Source organism: Cygnus olor, chromosome 20, assembly GCF_009769625.2.
Source record: "Cygnus olor isolate bCygOlo1 chromosome 20, bCygOlo1.pri.v2, whole genome shotgun sequence".
NCBI classification, from domain to species: Eukaryota; Metazoa; Chordata; class Aves; order Anseriformes; family Anatidae; genus Cygnus; species Cygnus olor.
Genome location: NC_049188.1, coordinates 5294169 through 5312229, shown reverse-complemented (window position 1 = coordinate 5312229; position 18061 = coordinate 5294169). Strand labels below are relative to the sequence as shown.

Sequence of the window (18061 nt, the reverse complement as noted above, 5' to 3'; positions counted from 1 at the left end):
TTCATTAACTACATTACACACTTGGTTTAATTTCCAATTAGCCTGGGCTGCTAGTGAAATAATCTGATTGCTTGGGCTGATCGGTGTTCTAGAGCTGCCGAGCTTCCCTCCTGCCCCCCCAAGCCCCCTGCGAAGCTTTTCCGTGTGGGTTGATAGGCAGACACTCAGGTTTTCACCCACCCCCTTTCCTCCTTGTCGATGTGTTTGATGTCATTTGCTCTGAGCTAAAGGTTTGAGCTGCCAGAAGGAATAGCTGGCAAACGAATGCTCCTACCTCTGCAGCGCTGCGCGAGGTCGGATCCGGTCTCTTGGGCCACGGAGGGGGGAGTTGTCTGTACGTGGGTTTAAAAAGTTGGGTTCTCGCTGAAACTGTAATGCAGTTTTAAGTGCAGGCTTTATTTTTTAATAAGAGCCTGCGAGATTTAGTTATCCTGCTCCCAGTGACACTGCTCCGAGAGTCTAAGTTTGTTGGGAAATTGGAGCCAAGAAGCAGGTCGATTGTCATTCGGCTCAGCTGTGCTCCGAAGGGATGGTGCTGTGACTGCATCTGAATAATGCTGAAATGTACCCGGGGTGGATTGATATAAATCAGCAAGCCAGGGAGCTCTGATGGTGATTGTTATTACTATTTAATCTTCAATCTGTTCTGCATTTGTACTTTCTGCTTATTTTTTAGTCTGGTTCTTATTGAAAGACTGTATTTGTAGTTGTGAGTCAGGTGAGGCGTTTTGCCATGCACATCCTTGTATACGTGGTCTTATTTCAGCTTTTATAAGACACAGCTTATTTGTCCATTTTTTTTACATTTTATTATTTTCTAAAACAGTGCTTTTCAGTGTTTTTACTCCATTAATCTTTCTCTCAGACTTGTTATGCATTTGGATAAAAGATTACAGTTAACTTACAAGCTTTAGCTTTTAAAAACTATGATTTCTGTTCATTAATTGTTTTGGGCCCCACTTCTGCGACTAGTGGCCTGTTTTTTCATGACTTCTGAGAACTAGAACACTACACTAGATGTTAGGTTGTCCTTTTAGTTTGCTTCCAATCTGTGAAATAAGTCCTCTAGCTCTCAGCTGGTTTCTCATCAAACTGAACTCGTTGCGTGTTTTGAGAAGCAGAGGATGCCCTGCGAGGAGCTTAGGGCTGGCTCTTTCTCCTCAGCCAAGGTATGGCGTTTGCTGTGAAACATCTCCAGTTCAGTGATCTGACTCTTAACTTTGTTGTTCTATACCAAATGTAGAGCTTCAGCTTTATTTATAATTTGTCCCTCAGTATCATCATCTTTGCTACTTATTTTCAAGGTGTCAGCCTTGAAAACCTATTTTTCAACTGTCACGTAGCTTGTTTTATCACTTTCTACTTTGCACTTGCTGTTCGGTGCAGCTGGAGTTCATTATCTCGTGTTGCTGTGCTCAGGAAGGAGTATCAGCAGAGCTGAAGACTTAAATCTACAGCTTCAAGGCTGAACCTTTCTTTGGCTAAGTCCCACTGAAGTTGGTGGGGTGCTGGTAATATTGCTACTCAGAGCAACACTTCTTTCTCAATATTTCCAGTAACATATATGTGATTGCCAGAGCATACCAGTTAGTTCACCAGGTGATGTAATTCTTGTAATTCACAAAGCCAGCGGCAGTGCCAGTGAGGAGAGGTGAGCGTGCCTACTTGAACCAGTGTTTATGTTGGACCGCTTCCTGAAATCTGTTTTTGTTTCAGCTGTGCTGTGGCTGTGTAAAAAGCCTTGAAGATGCTAATTATTTTTGTTGGCATACCATAACATATCAATATGTTCAGTGTGAATCGCCAGCAAGTTTTTTTTTTTTTTTTTAATCAGCGTTGCTTAAAGTTGGGTGAAGATATTCCCCATCCCCTTTCCTCTCCTCTTCAGGTTCATTATCTTGTCACCACACTGACAGCAGCACTGTCCTGCTAAGGTAGAAGGTGAGGACAGCTGTGGTTGTGGTCTATGAGACTGTCTGCCAGCCAGTCTGGCAGAACTGAGCTGCCACCAAATGTTTCAGTCCCTCCCAGTCCTTTTTCTAGCACGCTTTAAGGTGCAGCCTGGGGTCTTCTTGGGCATCTTGCTGTCTGATGCTCCTTCTTATGGATGCTTTTAATGAAAATCTGACGTGCTTGATCCAGTGAGTTGCTGTTTAGTGTCCCATCCTCAGCTGGATTTCGATACTTGCATTCATGCTGCCCTGCTAGTTCCTGAAAAGAGCCCCAAAAATTCTAAAAGCAGGACATTGTTCGCAGCCAGGTCTCTGGGTTGGGGTCCCTGCGGGGCAGGTGACCACAGCAGCAGCATTTCTGTGCAGCCTGTGCCCATGGCAAACCCCAAGGGACAGACTTGGCTTAACCTGCAAGGAAGGAGACAAGTGCAGCTGCTTTGACTTGTACTTGCTCCAGGGCTTGGGATATCCACAAGGCCTAATTACTGCAATGAGGTTGGTGCTTGGCTGCTTGAGTTCATTTGCTGAAGCACAGCCCTCTGCCTTAGTGCAGCTGGCAGGTAGCTTTCTGCAGTGCTTTCATTCTGTCCCTTCCTTTTTTTTTTTTTTTCCCTAAGTCCTCATTTCGTTTTATAAATGCTTTTTCATAATGGTTTTGAATTTTTAAGTTGCTTTTATGGTTTGTTTTCACTTGCAAATTTCTGAGGTTTAATGAAATTAAAGCTGTCTCTTCAGTTTTATGCTGCGTCACATTAACCATTCAGGAGTTAGGCAAATTAAATAATGGGAATATCTTAATAAGTAACAGCAGCATATCTTAATAAGTAACTCATTAAAACAGCACAGGAAGACAGCAGTTCTGATTGCTAATGATTTTGGTGACAGAAGGCTCATTCAGCTAATGAAATTCATAAAATCTTGGATCAGAATCCTATCTGTGACCTCTAGGTGTGAAATGCAAAACAACCAACATTGCTGTGCTTGCGCGATGACTTTGGAATAGATTCGCTTAACGACAAGCAGCGATGGGAACAATGCAGACTTCTCTGGTCGTGCTGTTCTTGTGTTGTGTGCTGCATCAAAAACCTCTTCAGTCATCCAAGAAACACGAGATTTTTAATAACATCTCTTTGCCTTAATTCCATGGAAAATCTTACAAGACTTCATCTGAGCAGGTTTGCCTTTTGAGTTGGGGATGACATGATATACGCTGTAGAATATCCTGACAATGCCTCTTCATTGGGTATATCAGTTCTGTGTGTCAAACTCAGGTTTAAATCCCTGTTCTAGTTAAACAAATGAAATGTTTGTTCTTGAAAGGAACAAATAGAAAAATCTATTTTTGTGTATAGAAGGGTTGCAGAATTTATTTTAAAGGTCTTCTTCGTGTGACATCTGTTAAAATAACTTTGGAGCTTGAGTATGGAAATAGGAATCAGAAGCATGTATTGCTTCTCATTCTTGTCAGACTGGACCCTTGACCTCAAGGAAGCACATTCCTTTAATCCATACGGAGAATAGGGAAGACTTTATATTGTCTTAAATGCAGCAAGAATGTTTTCAGTGCTGAGTTGTGCTGGAGTGCCGGCTTTAACAGGACTCCATAAAGTGCCTAGCAGCCTGTTGGGTACTATGGAGACTATTTGGAATTGAAATATGCCTTATTACAAATATAATGGGAGCTGGCCATCTCAGGGAAATTGTGGGTTTGCTTTCAAATGGAGTGACCTGGCAGAATTGCTACAGAGCTAAAGTCCACCTGGCACCTGCCATCTCTTATAGGGGAGATGGTTCTCGTTTCTTGGATTGCGTTAAGCTGTGTGTCACAGGGCTGCCAAGGGGAAATCAGGCAAGAGGCATCCCTCCCTGAATGAATACGGTAATAAAAGGTTTTGCGACTTTGGCTATGTCAGTTGAGCATCTGGTGGAAGTGGGGGGAGATGAAGCTTCTAAGGTGGAAGCCTGGAGCCTGTAGGAAGGTGAGATGTTCTGCTCCATCCCTGTGGGCACTCTAATGCCATCTCTAGCTCCTTCTGCTGCGATGTCTCCTGTGAAGTCGTGGTCCCAGGTCTCCATTCTGTCCAGAGACAGCTTTATCTTTTCTCTGTCATAGACAAAACCACTTTCAGGTTGTAACTTCTCTAGCAAAATGCTCTTTACACCTGTGCTGATTGTCCATGTTTCCTGTGTTTGTCAGCAGCCCCCTCCTGCTGTGCTGCTATTCTTTCACTTCTTCCCCAAGAGACTTCAGACTTGGCAAAGAGTAAGGTTACAGTCGAGCTGTGGGCTCTCCAAGTTTTTAGAGGTTGTACTGGGTCCCTGAAGGCTCTAGTGACTGACATGGTGGCTGCTGCGAGCAGGCACCAGGATCTCCGTGTTTTCCATGTGAAACCTCTGCTAAGCTCAAGCTAATCCCCATCAAGCCGCTGAAGACATGCTAGCAGGGAATGCATCTCCTTGTCTCCTCTCCTCCCAGGTGGTAGCGAACGCCGTGGCTGCTTTGTCGGAAATCAGCGAATCGCATCCCAACAGCAACCTGCTGGATCTGAACCCTCAGAACATTAACAAGCTGCTGACAGCTTTAAATGAGTGCACAGAGTGGGGCCAGATCTTCATCCTGGACTGCCTGTCTAACTACAACCCCAAGGATGATCGCGAAGCTCAGAGGTATGTGTGATCCTGCTCTTTGTGCGGGCCACCTGGAGTTGTTTGGTAGAAGAGCACTTGCAGACTTCTGGCAGTGTCACCTCTCTGAAAAGGGCTTGTGTTAACAGGGTCTCTGTGTTCAGGTCTGTAGCAGCACAAATAAGACTTGAAGTACAAGAAGTTTAAGAGGGAGGCAAGTTTGGGGAATTTGGGCTGATGGTAGAAACCTGCCTCTTCCCTTTGCAGAACCAATTTCTCTTTGTTAGCTGCTTTTTTTTCCCTCTCTTTAAAAGGCATTGAAATTGACCCTACTAAGAAAGCACCAGCCCAAGACCAACACTATGACAATGTTAATAACCCATCTGGAAGCATTGTTTGCAGAGTTTCCTATGCTAAAGCAGATCTTTCAAATATGTTTTTTGCTGATTTGAGAGGCAAAAAGCCCTTAGATTTGTGGGCTTCCATAGTACTGCAGGTCTGAGGCTATTTTTTTTCCAACTAAAAGCTAGTCTGTGATAAAACTAAAGGTAAATTTAAAAAAAAACAACTTATCACTCCAAATTCTCCCTTGTGCTTCTACTTTTATTTCTAATGAGTAAAAGCTAAATACAGAGATCTTAGGTTTACCCAGTGTTAATCACACACTTCATGCCTACTCCTGATCTGTCCCCGGAATCACAAAAAATCAGATTTTGTACCCAAGAAAACAAGGAACAAGCAAGGAAAGTTACTTGGAATAGGGGAATTCTCAGACTTGATTTCATATAAAATGTGGGGTGGAAGGGAAGAAAGGGGCACAAGACCACATGAAAAATTTGGTTGGGCCTCCTGTGATTCTCTGGGTTTCTTTGCTAACTCTGCTTTTTTGAGGCACAACAGATAATCCACTTTTAAAAAAAGGCCTGCCAGTAGCCTTGCTGATTTTTCCACCTCCCTCCCCCTTGTGCTCTAAGAGGCTGTGCCAGAAAGCAGATATTAATGAGTGCTAGAAACCTGTAGAGATCTCCGGGGTGCCAGGCTAGTATTATCCTAGCTTTGTCAGAAAGGGACCACTAGTCTGAACAGCTGTGAACATGTCCCAGTTCCTCATCCTTAATTCTGCTACAGTGGAGTATAAAACTGGATGGGCAGTAACGACTTCTCCTCCTTTCTGTGGAGTTTGACTCCTAGAGCCTCTCTTATTCCAGATAGGAGAACAGCAGCACCTGCTTTTTTATAGTGTTCTCACTTACAGCACAAGCCGGTGCCACTGCCTCTGCGCATGTAGAAACTGAGGCACGGAAGCAACTTTGGCTTGCCAGACCTCGAGCAGTGGCAGCTGGGGATGGCCTCTGGCTCTGATTTCCAGCCTCTTGTGCTCTTCCCTTAGCCCTGCTGCTTCCTTTCCAGAGCAGCTGAAAGCAAATCTTTCTGAGAAAGAAACTTTAGGGAGGCACAGATGGGAAGAAGATTGTTCTGGGTTAGCAATATGCAGGAGGGGGTGGGAAGAAACTTGACAGATGCTGTAAGAAAGACCATATGAACCCAAACTTCCTTTCTGCTTGGCTTGGGTTGTTTAGGATGCTGTTGACTATAGGATCCGCTTAGGCAAGTAGTGAAGCTGAGACTTGGGAGGATATTTAGGTCACTCTTTGCCTATATCTTCAGAGCAATGGAAATCTTTTTTTTTTTTCAGAAACAAATGGCTGAAATGACAGCAACCTCCCCCCAAGGAAGCCAGAAGCGTGTATCACCTCTGAGTGATTCTATGGGGGCTGAAGTGTTTTTTCTGGTAGCGGTTCTGTTAAAGTTGTGTTTGTAAGTGACAGACAAGATCACAGAAATAGGAAAGAATACCATGAGGCGAAGGAAGAGAAAGCTAATAACTGAACGCGCATTGGGACTGTAGTGCTGAGAACTGGAAGAGTTTCTGAGCTAGCTGTGGCAGGAGAGGAACCTGGAGCTGTGAAAAGTCGTTCTTGTTTGCTTCCTGCTGTGTTCAGGAAAGCAAGACTGCCTGTTCTCGGTAAACAAAACCGAGTCAAAGAAGGGTCTGAGGAAGCTGTCTTCAGCCATGTGTGATCTCCTAAGTTCAGATAAGATCTGAAATATTTGACATTTCGGAAATAAATGCGAACCCTTTCTTACTCCTCTATTTCCAGTATTTGTGAACGGGTGACCCCTCGGCTGTCTCACGCCAACTCGGCAGTGGTACTGTCAGCAGTGAAAGTTTTGATGAAGTTCCTGGAACTTCTGCCCAAGGACTCCGACTATTACAACATGCTGCTTAAGAAACTTGCCCCTCCGCTGGTTACTCTGCTGTCTGGAGAGCCTGAAGTTCAGTATGTTGCCCTGAGGAACATCAACTTGATTGTGCAAAAAAGGTAAAACCTTGAAGGAGTGTTATTCCTGGGCGTGTTATCTCAGACCTTCAGGTATTTCCATGTACACAGAACTGCATTTAATCCAGGTTCAGCCCCTTCAAGGGATGGATTAAGCAGTCTTGTGACTCTGGTAGCTTACATAAGTTGTCTTTACAGCGCACTCGTGATACCAGTGTCATACAGTGCTTTTTTACCTGCCTCTCTCTTCGCTGCCTTTTTAAGCGCAGCGAGAAGTGTCCTCCTACAACACTGTAAATCAGATTGCATAGAGGGAGGAGGGTGTAACTGCAGAGGTTGTAGTGACCTGTAGAAACTCAACATCCTTTATGCTATTTGCTCTTGAGCATAGAACCAGACTGGTGATATAATGATGTACAGTGGGTTGGTTTTTTAACCAGTTTACTTCCACTCACATGCCTGGGTACTGTTGGTCCCTACTGGAAAAGTGGGATGACATCTTTTTACCTTTAACTTTTTACCTGTTTTTTTTTCTTATTTTTTTACGTGATTGCATTTACAGAAGAGTTACTGTGCAATGGGACCGGTATCTTCTAAGTGAAAGCAGAAAATGAGTTTGTCAGTCAGCGGGTTCTGCATTGAGATAAGGGTGTTACACTTTCATTGAAAACAGTGATGTTCAATGACTGTCAGAAGTGCTTGGCTCAGCAATTCAAATGGAGGTGGAGTCATATATATAGTTAGATAGACTTAGATACTGTATTTTGTATTTAAACAATCGTTTTCTCCAGCCTACTAACTTCCTTCATATTGTTGTTCTCTTGGTGTGTGTCTCAGACACAAAATAGCACCATTCTGCTTTTCAGTGAAAGTTTGGGTAGATTTCTAAACTGAAGGTACCTTTAATTAGGATAGAGCCCACTGTTTGTACCAGTCTTGGGTGAAACAACATTGTTTCCTTCAGGCCTGAAATCTTGAAGCAGGAAATCAAGGTGTTCTTCGTGAAGTACAACGACCCCATCTATGTCAAGCTGGAGAAACTGGACATCATGATCCGCCTGGCTTCTCAAGCGAACATTGCCCAGGTCAGCTAAACAAGTTCTAATGGATCCTGCGTGTGTTCTGGGGAAGGTCCTTGGAAGAGGATGTGTGCAGCTATTGCCAGTGTCCTGGCTGTTAGACATCACTGTCCCTGTGCTCTTTGCAGCTGCTTAATGGAAAGGATTGCCTAAATTATGGAGTTGCCTCCATAATGTAACTGGAGGTACCAGGAGTCGTGACAATTAGGCAGATCATCTCAGAGATTACATTTCCAGGAGAGCTGATGTCTCCTGTCAAATGAGTCACTGCTAGAGCTGAGGTTAGAATGAGAGGCTTGTTTCAAGTGAGAGAGGTGTGCCTGTAATGGAGGCATTCAAAAAGGTCAAACATTACTGAAGTGTGAATTTCAAGTGTATTAGTTAAATTATTACACCATTGTACAGGCATTCTTCAGAGCTACAATAACCTTTATTTTAACTTAACTTGCTTCCAGGGGGGAAACTTTCCAAAGCTAGAGCTAAACTAAGTTGAGACCACTTTACAGTATAGATTCTTTTGGTTTTAATGTAGTTTAATTCAAATTCTGAAAAGAAAGGAAGCATTCTCAAATGCCACCCTGGTCACAAGGCCTTATGTTAATGCAGAATGAGTAATGCATCTGGCTAATGCTCTTACTGTCCTATCATAATTGTCAAAAAGCAACTTCATTTAATATGATGTTTTTAAGCAGCTCTCTTCAGCTCTCTTGTCTGTTCTTTGGGATTTTTTTGTTTGTTTGTCTTGTTTGTTTTGGAACAGAGCAAGGTAATTCATGCCCCTTTTGTGATGGGTACATGGAAAACATTTTAAAAATCAGTTTCCATGAGAATGTATTCAGAATTTTCTATGTATTCTTGGTAGGCTCCATACCAATTTTAATGCATAATGTTTAGATAATGCAAGTTGTTTGGATGAAAGGCAGTCGTGTCTGGGGGGCACAGTCTGGAACTGGGATCTGCAGACTAATAAATAAATCCTTTCCTGGTTCTAAAGAGGCATTCCTAAAAACAACCTAAGGTTTGTCAGAAGTATGCACTGAAATGAGACCCACTGAGAGCAGGCTTCCACTCTCTTCCTCCCCGTGCAGCTTGTCAAGACGCTTAATCTGCATGCCTGCTCTAGACCAAGGCAGTACAGTACTTGCGTCTGAGGTGCTCAGGCTCGAGCAGCATTTGGAAGGCATAAACTACCAAACCTGGGTACTAAGTACTGTGCAGTGTAGATCATCCAAGGCAATAATAAAACTTCAAAACACAGATGTCCCGTCTACTTCTTGTAGATTTATTTGTCTGCAGTCTGGCCCTTCAAGGCCTCTTTATCTTGTCATTGTTCTGAGGAATTGGCATTCACTATAGATTTTTCAAACAACTGTCTTGCTTTGTGCTGTTCAGTTCTCCCTTGCAATCTATTGGTGACATCAATGTGAAATCCCTGATGTCATGTGTGAGAAACTGAAACATGAGATTCTGAGAAGGGTATAAATTGCATAGGGTCTTTTTTGTAATCATTTTTTTAAGTGATTTTATTTAAGATAAAGTGGCTTTTTATTTAGTGGTTTGTAAGATCCCAGTAGGTCTTGGTTTAAGCCCTTGTTCAGTTTCCATTAGCACCCCCCTCCCGGTAGAAGAAATCTTAATATGGGAAAAATCTTTACATCGTTTTTAATCTGTAGAGCTGTTTCAGGATGTCTTTGGGTCTCCTTCTCCTCTTTCCTGATCCAGCAGAGATCCAGGGATTCACCTTAGCGCAGAAAAGGAGAGATCAGAAATTGTTGCTTAGAGCTTTGCATACAGTGGCTGTAGAACAATAAGTACAATAAACTGTACATAAAATTTATGTGCATGGATATGGTGAACCCTACTTCACTATAGCATCACCATAAGGAGGAGTTTGTAATATTAAAGCTTGGCAGGGCTGATCTTGTCTCCAACTTTTGGTCAGGGGATCTTGATGGTGCCATGTTTTGGCTTCAGCCAGCCTGAACCAAGTCTGGCTGCCTACTCCAAGCCATTTTCCCCCCCCCCCAGCAGTGTTGGTTTCAGAGGTAGAAATCGATTACAAGCTTTGACTGTGTTTGCTTTGAATGTGTGTGGCTAGCTGTGGAAGAATTCATCCTGCTTGTGTTCTGTTGTTCAAGTGGCATCGTTTGTCGGGTGGGCGTTCTCCCAGTGTGACCCTGGCCTCACGTTGGTGTGCTTGCTTTGCAGGTCCTGGCAGAGCTGAAGGAATATGCTACTGAGGTGGATGTTGACTTTGTTCGCAAGGCTGTCCGAGCAATCGGTCGCTGTGCCATCAAGGTTGAGGCAAGTACCTGAAACTTGAGGTTTTCCATGCTTCTCAGACTCCAAAAACAATATTAGGCTTTTCCATCTCATTCCCATATTATGCAAAGTTTCTTTGCTCCTGTGCTGGTGACAGTGACCTGGATACATCATGCCCCAGCTGAACAGCTTAGCTGTGAGCTCTGGCTGAGTACGTTGCAAGAGGGTGGTGTGCTTCTCTCAGACCTCAGCTTGCAGGCAGGGCAAGACAGCAAAATCATTCTTGGTGGAATATTTTACTGTGTTGGCAGCAGTGGAACAACGACCACTTATTCACGAGGTCCTCCTTTAACAGCTGTGGTCTGACCTTTTGAAGGGGGAAGGAAAAGAGATTGTGCAGAGGAACTCAGTACTACATGTTTTGTATCCCCCCTCCTCCCTTCAGCTGAACAGAGAGAGTTCAGCTAAGAGTTAGGGAGCCTGGGGTCACTTAAGAACAACTTGCACAAACATGGACTCACTCCATCTGCTTATCTAGTTTTGAAGGTCCATGTAGCCTGTGGCTTCATTTGGGGCGTGCTCTCTTCAGCCTAGCTGCTTATGCAAATATGTTCCCAAGAACCCTTGTAGTTATCCAAAACAACAGTTTGAAATGTCCTCTGCCAGTTGAACATCCACCAAATGCTCGTAATAGAACAGCTTTTAATTTGTTAAACTCCCTGCAAATAAATCCAGTGTGCCTGACAGGAGCTCAGAAAGGCTGCAAAGCGAGAGAGGTGACTTATGCTGTGGTGTTGATACTTTTCAGTAAACTGATAAACGAGTGTAAAATGTCACATAAGTGGTCTAATTTCAGCTGAGCTTATTTAGCTTTTGCTAAAGTGTATTCCCATGAGCACTGACTGGCAGCAGATTTAAATAACCTAATCATGCCTGGCTGAGTACAGTGTCAGTGCACAGGTTTCCCTTGTTTCAGCTAAACCACTGCAAGTCTGCACAGAGAGGGCACCAACTTTGTCCTCTTGAGAGAATTGACAGCCTCTTCCTGTGCAGCTTCCTCTTTCCTCCTTTGGCTTGTAAAGGCTTATCGCTGCAGTGGGCTTCCTTTTAAGGGGGGCCAACAGAGCAGGTGATCACTGCCTCTGTGTCAAGTCTGCGTTTCAAAATGCAGAGTGCTCCCTCCATGTTGCCTGCAGGCAGGAGGCTGTCTGGGAGAAGCCACAGCAGTGACGGTAGGAAATGCTCTTGAGCATGAAAGAAGGCTACTGAGAAGTTAAAAGAAGCTGGTGGCAGACCTTTTTGTTGGGGTCTTTGTGCTGCGGAGCACAAGCTTGCTTTACTGTCCAGCAGGGACTTCTCAGTAGGACTTGGCCCTGTGTCTGTCCTTGTTTCACATGACAGGTGGTGTGTTCTTGCAGCATCAAGATGGTTTAGAAGTTTTCACCCTTTCTCACCCTCATCTTCTACACTCTTCACTCCTATCCTGGATGCCATGCCAGAGTTGCATTCAGTGCACACAGGGCTGATAATAATGCCCCAGCAAATTTGCAGTGACTTATTGAGAATCTCTCAATAAGTAGAGTTAACCTTGGATTTTTTTCAGCAGCGCTCCTTTGAAGACACTGCTGCTAAAGATGAGGTCTCGTTACTCCTCTGACAAGAGCCAAATTTAAGAGGGCAAATATAGAACAACTCATTGCAGTGTCCTCATCTCTAGGTTAATCCCTGTCCCCAGCGCATCTGTGTTTACTAGAGGCTGTTTGTTCTGTGAGTTATGACTAATGGAAGAGCATTTTCACAGCCATCAGTGTCCAGGTTCCTAAGGCTTAGAAATCTGCTTTTTGACATAGGACGCAGCCGGCAGGAGCTGTTGATGAATGAGTGTTCACAGGGAACCTCAGCTCTGCCTTCAAGGATCCTACCTTTTGTCTAATCATCTCTCCTAGAAGAGTAAGACAGTAAAATAAATTTGTCTGCTGTGACTTGAGCCGTAGAGCAAGTGTGGCAGTACCTTTGTTGTGCAGCAGTGCACCGTGCTAAGAGTAGCAGTGGTGCTCATTGTGGAAATGTAAGCAATACGCATGCTGAATAGCAAAGTTAGTGGATTTTGTCCGGGTTTAAGTTGTCATATGGGTTTGGGGGACGTCGGATTGTTTTGCAAGGATAGACTAGCTAGGGTCAAAGTTAGCTTGGGTGCGTCTGCAGCAAACTGTGTGGTTTAGCATAGGGTGAAGGTATCTGTGGGTTGTCTGTTGGTTTGTTCCACGGGCAGCAGTAGATGAAGAAGCCATCTGCCTCTTAGATTGTAAGGAAACAAAGCCCTGCTCCTGTTCCCCTCCGAGGAAAAGGAAATGACATGGATGTCGTAAGAACAGTGATTACTCTAGAGCAAAGGAGATACAGCAGGCACCGTGTTAGAGGGGGATTTGTCTTGGTTCCAGGACATTCTGCTAGCAGACAAGCTCTTAGAAATCTTTGAGGCTTATGACTGAGTGTGGTAATTCAGTCATCCTGCAGACTTTCGTTCGGTTGCTACAGAACACCAAAGCAAGTTTGGCTGGATGGTTGTCCTTTCTCATGCCACCTCGAGAGCTGTTCTTTTGGGGGCACTCTTTCATCAGTTTGCAGAGCACTGCGGCCCCCGAGGACATCCACCTTCAAACAGCAATGTGTTTACAAAGGATGGGGTGAGCTGAGATGTGTTTTGTTGCAGGGACTTGAGGACTGCTCTACTGAGCATGTGCCCACGTGATGGCTTGCTTTCCTAGGGACTCTTGGGCTCGAAATCAATACTGTGTATTTCAAAGTGGATGTTGTACTCTTCCTGGAAAAATCATGCATCAAAGCATCTAAAGAAAAGAAAAATAAGCCTTAATTTGCTTTTCCTTGAAATCTTCATCTCTTGAAACTTTTCTGCTTGTAAGCTCTGAGAGGGCTGCATTTGCTTGAGCTATAAACAGCAAATGATGCTGTAGATGCTGTAAAGAGGATTTGGCTTAGGACAGATTTACCCCAGGTAAATCTTAAGGTCAGTTGATAAATTGCAAGAGATGAAATTACAAGCTCTGGAGCATCTAGCCTGTAAGGACTTCGAGTGAGTTTCTTGCTGCGAGTGACATTGGTCTGTGTTGAGCCAGGGCCCTTGGTCAGTCTCCAGGAAACTGAAGAGTCATCCAGTTCACAGGCTCAAATTCCTCCTGATCAAGAGAAGAGATAAGAGCAGGATGTTGTTGGACTATCTTTTCACTGCCTCTGTAGTGGCATAGTGCGTACGAAGTCATGCTAAGGAGGGAGACGTATTATATCAAAACTAGAGGAATTTAAGTATTTGTATTTGGTGTGGATTTCAGGGGAGAGTCTCATGGTACCAGTTTGCAAAGATAGTGCAAATGCTGGTTTATAAAGCGCCTCCTTGGCTGATCCCCGTGCTGGCATTAGCACTGTTTGTGCTTGCAGGCTTGTAAGGCTGTGTGTGTAAGATACCACTGCAACAGTCACGAGGGCAGGAAAATATCACAGTGAGGTTTTTAGTCTTTGCTTGTCCTAAATTTAGCTGTACAAGTCATCAGGTTTGTCCTTGAGATTTTTGCCCATTCTCAAAAAACTGCTTCCTGCAACTTACTCAAATGCCATTTCATTCCTCTGCCTCCTGCCCAGCCTTCGAGAGCTGTAAAAGCGGAGGGGACTATTAGCTCACTTGAATTGAGAAATCCACCTACGATGCTATTGTTTGTGCCCTACGACATCTGTCTTGATCCTGAATGCTTTATGAATGTGCTGATGGTGACTGCCTAGGCAGTGTCATGAGCAGTCTGCTTCTCACATTAATCACCAGCTGTGTAATGAGGCTTCATATGTGCTCTGCTAATAGCCAAATCACTATCCTTACTTCTGACTCTCTAGTGCTGGAGTTTGTTGCTTCCGTGTTGTCCTGCCTCACTGCTATTTGGGAACAGACCTCCCTGAATTGTTTGCCTCTAATTCCAGTTGTTTTTCCCGGAGCATGCCAGCGACCAGTCCTTGTTATCCTACAGGGTCTGTGGCTGGGAATTAGGAACTTAGTGTGAAAGCTGCATTGGCAACAGCTGGATTTCTGTTCATGACTGTATTTTCACACATTGCTAGTGACCTCACCCCCAAGTCTCCCAGCCCTGATTGCCATGGCCTGGCCAAGTCCAAGAGAGCTCATACAGTGACATGTTTCACCTGCTAGCCAGCACGAGGGTGGTATAAGTAGTAATGCAGGCAATTTTCTTAATGTCTCTTGCATGATCATCCAACCATCTACTGGCACAGTTGCTTTGACCATTTTTATTTTATTTTTTGCAGGAGTTGGAGTCAGTTGGTCTCTCCAATGTCTACTATCCTAAATTCCCTGGTTAACAAACACTTGTCACCCTGCAGGGTTTTCTGGACACGTATCGAGTTGGTAGCTGTAGTGCTTTTATTTTTCCCCTCTTGGCCCTTCTTCATATTTTCATACATACCAGGTTCCTCAGCTTGTGCTGTGGCAGAAGTAGTTCTTCAACTTGTTTTAATTGTGGCGTTTGTGTTCTTCCCCCCAGCAATCTGCAGAGCGCTGTGTGAGCACACTGCTGGACCTCATCCAGACCAAGGTCAACTACGTGGTCCAGGAGGCCATCGTGGTAATCAGGGACATCTTCCGCAAGTACCCCAACAAGTAGGTGAAAGAACTGCAACACTTTTGGAAGCTTTTGTCTGTTTTATCATCACAGTACAGCAATGCAAACCCCAGTCAGAATAGCTTACCGGGCCACTGAAGCCAAGGTGGTTTTCTTTCTGAAAAGCAGTGTCCGTTCTGGTCCTAGCTGCTAGTGTGGCAGGATTCAGATGTCAGCTCCAGACAAGATACCAGCCTGACAGAATTAATTCAAGTGGAAAGCTTTTCCTTCGCTCAACTCTGTATGCATGCTAAGTATAAGACTTCATCAAAAGCAAGTAAAGATCTCGCAGAGGATGCCAGAAGGAAAATTTGACCAAGTTTGCAGCATTAGGCTTCTGTTTTCCCTCGTCTATTTTAGAAGGATTATATACAATCTCCTGGAAATTCATGGCTTTCATGGTCTGAAATTCCAGGCAGATTGTGCTGAACAAAATGCTGCTGGCTTTCTCCATCAAGTGTTCTCTCTGGCTTGGGCAGTATTCGTCTTATTTTAAGCAGTTTGTGCAATAAAACACTGTCTCTTCAGCTACAGAATAGTGCAGTAGTATCTTTCAGCGGAGACTTCATGATCACCTAATAAGTAATATGGGACATCTGCAGGTCTCTCTGGCAATTTCTGCTGTCAGTTAGAAGATAGATTGCGTGCTTATGACAGGGATACCCACACATGGGGATCGGGGAAGCTGAATAACTAGTGTGGGGTATTGTCTGTTTTACAGCAAAGCCTTTGGGGAAGTGTAATATCCAGTTTTAGAGCTGAAGTCTGAAGATGCTACTGAGGCTGCAGGGTCGGGCACAGATTCATGGTTTAACCTGTTTGGATAAAACAACCCTTTAGCGAAAATGAAAGGGAGGCAGCTTTGTCTTGAATTCCGCATCTGGGTGGTCTTGCTGATTACAGAAACTGTGAAGCTCTTGAGAACCCTGTGAGATCTTAGCACTCAGCCTGGGGAAAGAAAAAGCCTAGGAATATTGTCAGTTGAGTGAAAATGCTGTTTATTTCATGTTGCATAGGAATACTAGACATCGTAATTCAGTGCAGGATTCTCTGCAGAATAATGTGGGCAGAGATGGAGTAACACAAGTCGCATTCACCCTAGTAACCCACCTGTATTCTGATAAATTAGGTACGAAAGCATCATTGCCACCCTGTGTGAGAACCTAGATTCCCTGGATGAGCCAGATGCCAGAGCTGCCATGATCTGGATAGTGGGTGAATACGCAGAAAGGATTGACAATGCAGATGAGCTGTTGGAGAGTTTTCTGGAGGGCTTTCATGATGAAAGTACTCAGGTAAAAATTGTGTTATACATCTTGTCTGTAGTGTTTCATGCAGTGTGTCTGTGGGACCAACTGTAAATATTACCGTAGTGGTCAGAAATACCTCCCAATGAAAACTTCAATATTTAACTAAAATAAAAGTCTTGGGACTCTGTAGATTTGTTCTGTGGTCTTATCTCCTAAACATTATTTTTTTTTGGTGGATGAATAAGACAGAACAGTAAAGCTTTATGCGTGTTAGATACTTCTTGGGGAATAGCCCTACTAGGGACATACAGAAGAATGGTGATGAGATACATCAAAATATTACATAAATCTCAGTGTACTGATCAGGGACTTGTTTGCAAAAGTATTTTACAATGGGCAAGAGTCTGATTTTCATTATACTGGGTTTCCCTGGCAAAGAATAGTGTAATGCTGTTAGAAACCATGGGATGTGAATTTTATACTACTACAGGATGTTGAGACCCAGGACACATTGCTAAAGCAAGACTGACTCTAATCTCTCTCCTGTGTACCTTTCTCTTAGGTACAGCTCACCCTGCTGACTGCTATAGTGAAGCTGTTCTTAAAAAAGCCTTCTGAGACCCAGGAGCTGGTTCAGCAGGTCCTCAGCCTGGCCACGCAGGTAAGCCAAGTGAACCAGAGTCCTCCCGACCCTGTGCTGGCAGGCAGTGTGCTGTGTCCCATCTGCTGGACTGATCAGCCTTGCTGGTAGATAGGGTTCATGCATATTTTCCTCTCTCCCAAAGAGGAGGGGGTTGACTCCATTGAGAGCTGCTCTGTGCCTGTTACCATGCCATCTGGCATCTGCTCTCTACTTCTTAGCTCTTGCTTCATCCTAAATCCTTCCACATTCCCCCACCAAATTAAATGTTAGGCGCAGGGTAGGGTTTTGAAGAAACCAAAATGCCTTCTCCTTGAAAGGTGGCTTGCAGTTAAAACATCTGCTGCTCTGACAGAGGGATAGGGCCAAGCAAAGACTTCGTTCTGTGAACAGCAAAGCTTAAACGGTGTTATAAAAACAAAAGAAATAAGGTTTAGTTTTTTCCTTTGTACTTGGATGCTGTCAACCAATGTGGCAGCTTTATTGGAGGCTGTAACAGTGGGTTAAGATTCCAGATTCATTATGCATGAGGAGCTGAGTTGTGAGCTCAGATCACTGCAGGTAGGGCTGGGCTTGAGCTGAAAGAAAGGAGCAGTGTAGTTCTGGAGGACGGAAGCAGAGATGTGGTGGTGGTAGGAGTGAGACTCAGCTGAACCTACTGCACTCCCTGTGCCGTGATGTAGCCTAAAAAGAGCATTTCCTCTCCAGACCTACTGTACCAACTGAGGAAAATACTCCTGACTGCACTGAATGGGCAGCGATTGACTCCAGGTTTTCTGCTCAGAAGCAGTCATCAGCTAGCCTTTTTGGCCCTCTTTGCTGGAAGAAGTCATGGCTATGGACTTCTTGGTACTTCTATTCATCCAGCTGGAGGTGGTGCATTGGGCAGGGACAAGAAACCTAGCCTGCTCTTCTTGCTTCCGAGTGTTCAAAATCTGCTATTAGGCAGGCTCTTGGCTCCTCTTTAGAGAGGGTTGGGCCAGTGGCTGGGTATATCATTTGTATAAGCCAACAGAGGAAAGGTACTAAGTGTTAAAACCCACTCTGCTGAGTCATAAAACACTTAATGGCACCCTAGGAATATAATAGGCGTCTGTTTTTTCTCTGTTTGTCACAAATGTTGATTCAGTCTGGCTTTTTGTATTTTATATGAATAATAAGTCAATGTAGGATAACTGGCTGAAAAACACTAAAAAGCCTTATGCTTCAAGGTCTGATTTCTAGGTAGA

The 18061-nt window shown here is 44.1% G+C and overlaps 1 protein-coding gene across 6 annotated transcripts in view; it reads left to right on the top strand.

The window, feature by feature from the left end:
- The window catches only part of AP2B1 (adaptor related protein complex 2 subunit beta 1), an 82850-nt gene that overhangs the window by 24804 nt on the left and 39985 nt on the right, over positions 1 to 18061 (top strand). For all 6 annotated transcript variants that reach the window (XM_040533181.1, XM_040533178.1, XM_040533180.1 and 3 more), the window contains 7 exons: positions 4429 to 4619; positions 6740 to 6961; positions 7884 to 8004; positions 10207 to 10302; positions 14826 to 14941; positions 16072 to 16237; positions 16755 to 16853. In XM_040533181.1, coding sequence (XP_040389115.1) covers positions 4429 to 4619; positions 6740 to 6961; positions 7884 to 8004; positions 10207 to 10302; positions 14826 to 14941; positions 16072 to 16237; positions 16755 to 16853 — 1011 coding nt within the window. The remainder of the gene's footprint in view (positions 1 to 4428; positions 4620 to 6739; positions 6962 to 7883; positions 8005 to 10206; positions 10303 to 14825; positions 14942 to 16071; positions 16238 to 16754; positions 16854 to 18061) is intronic.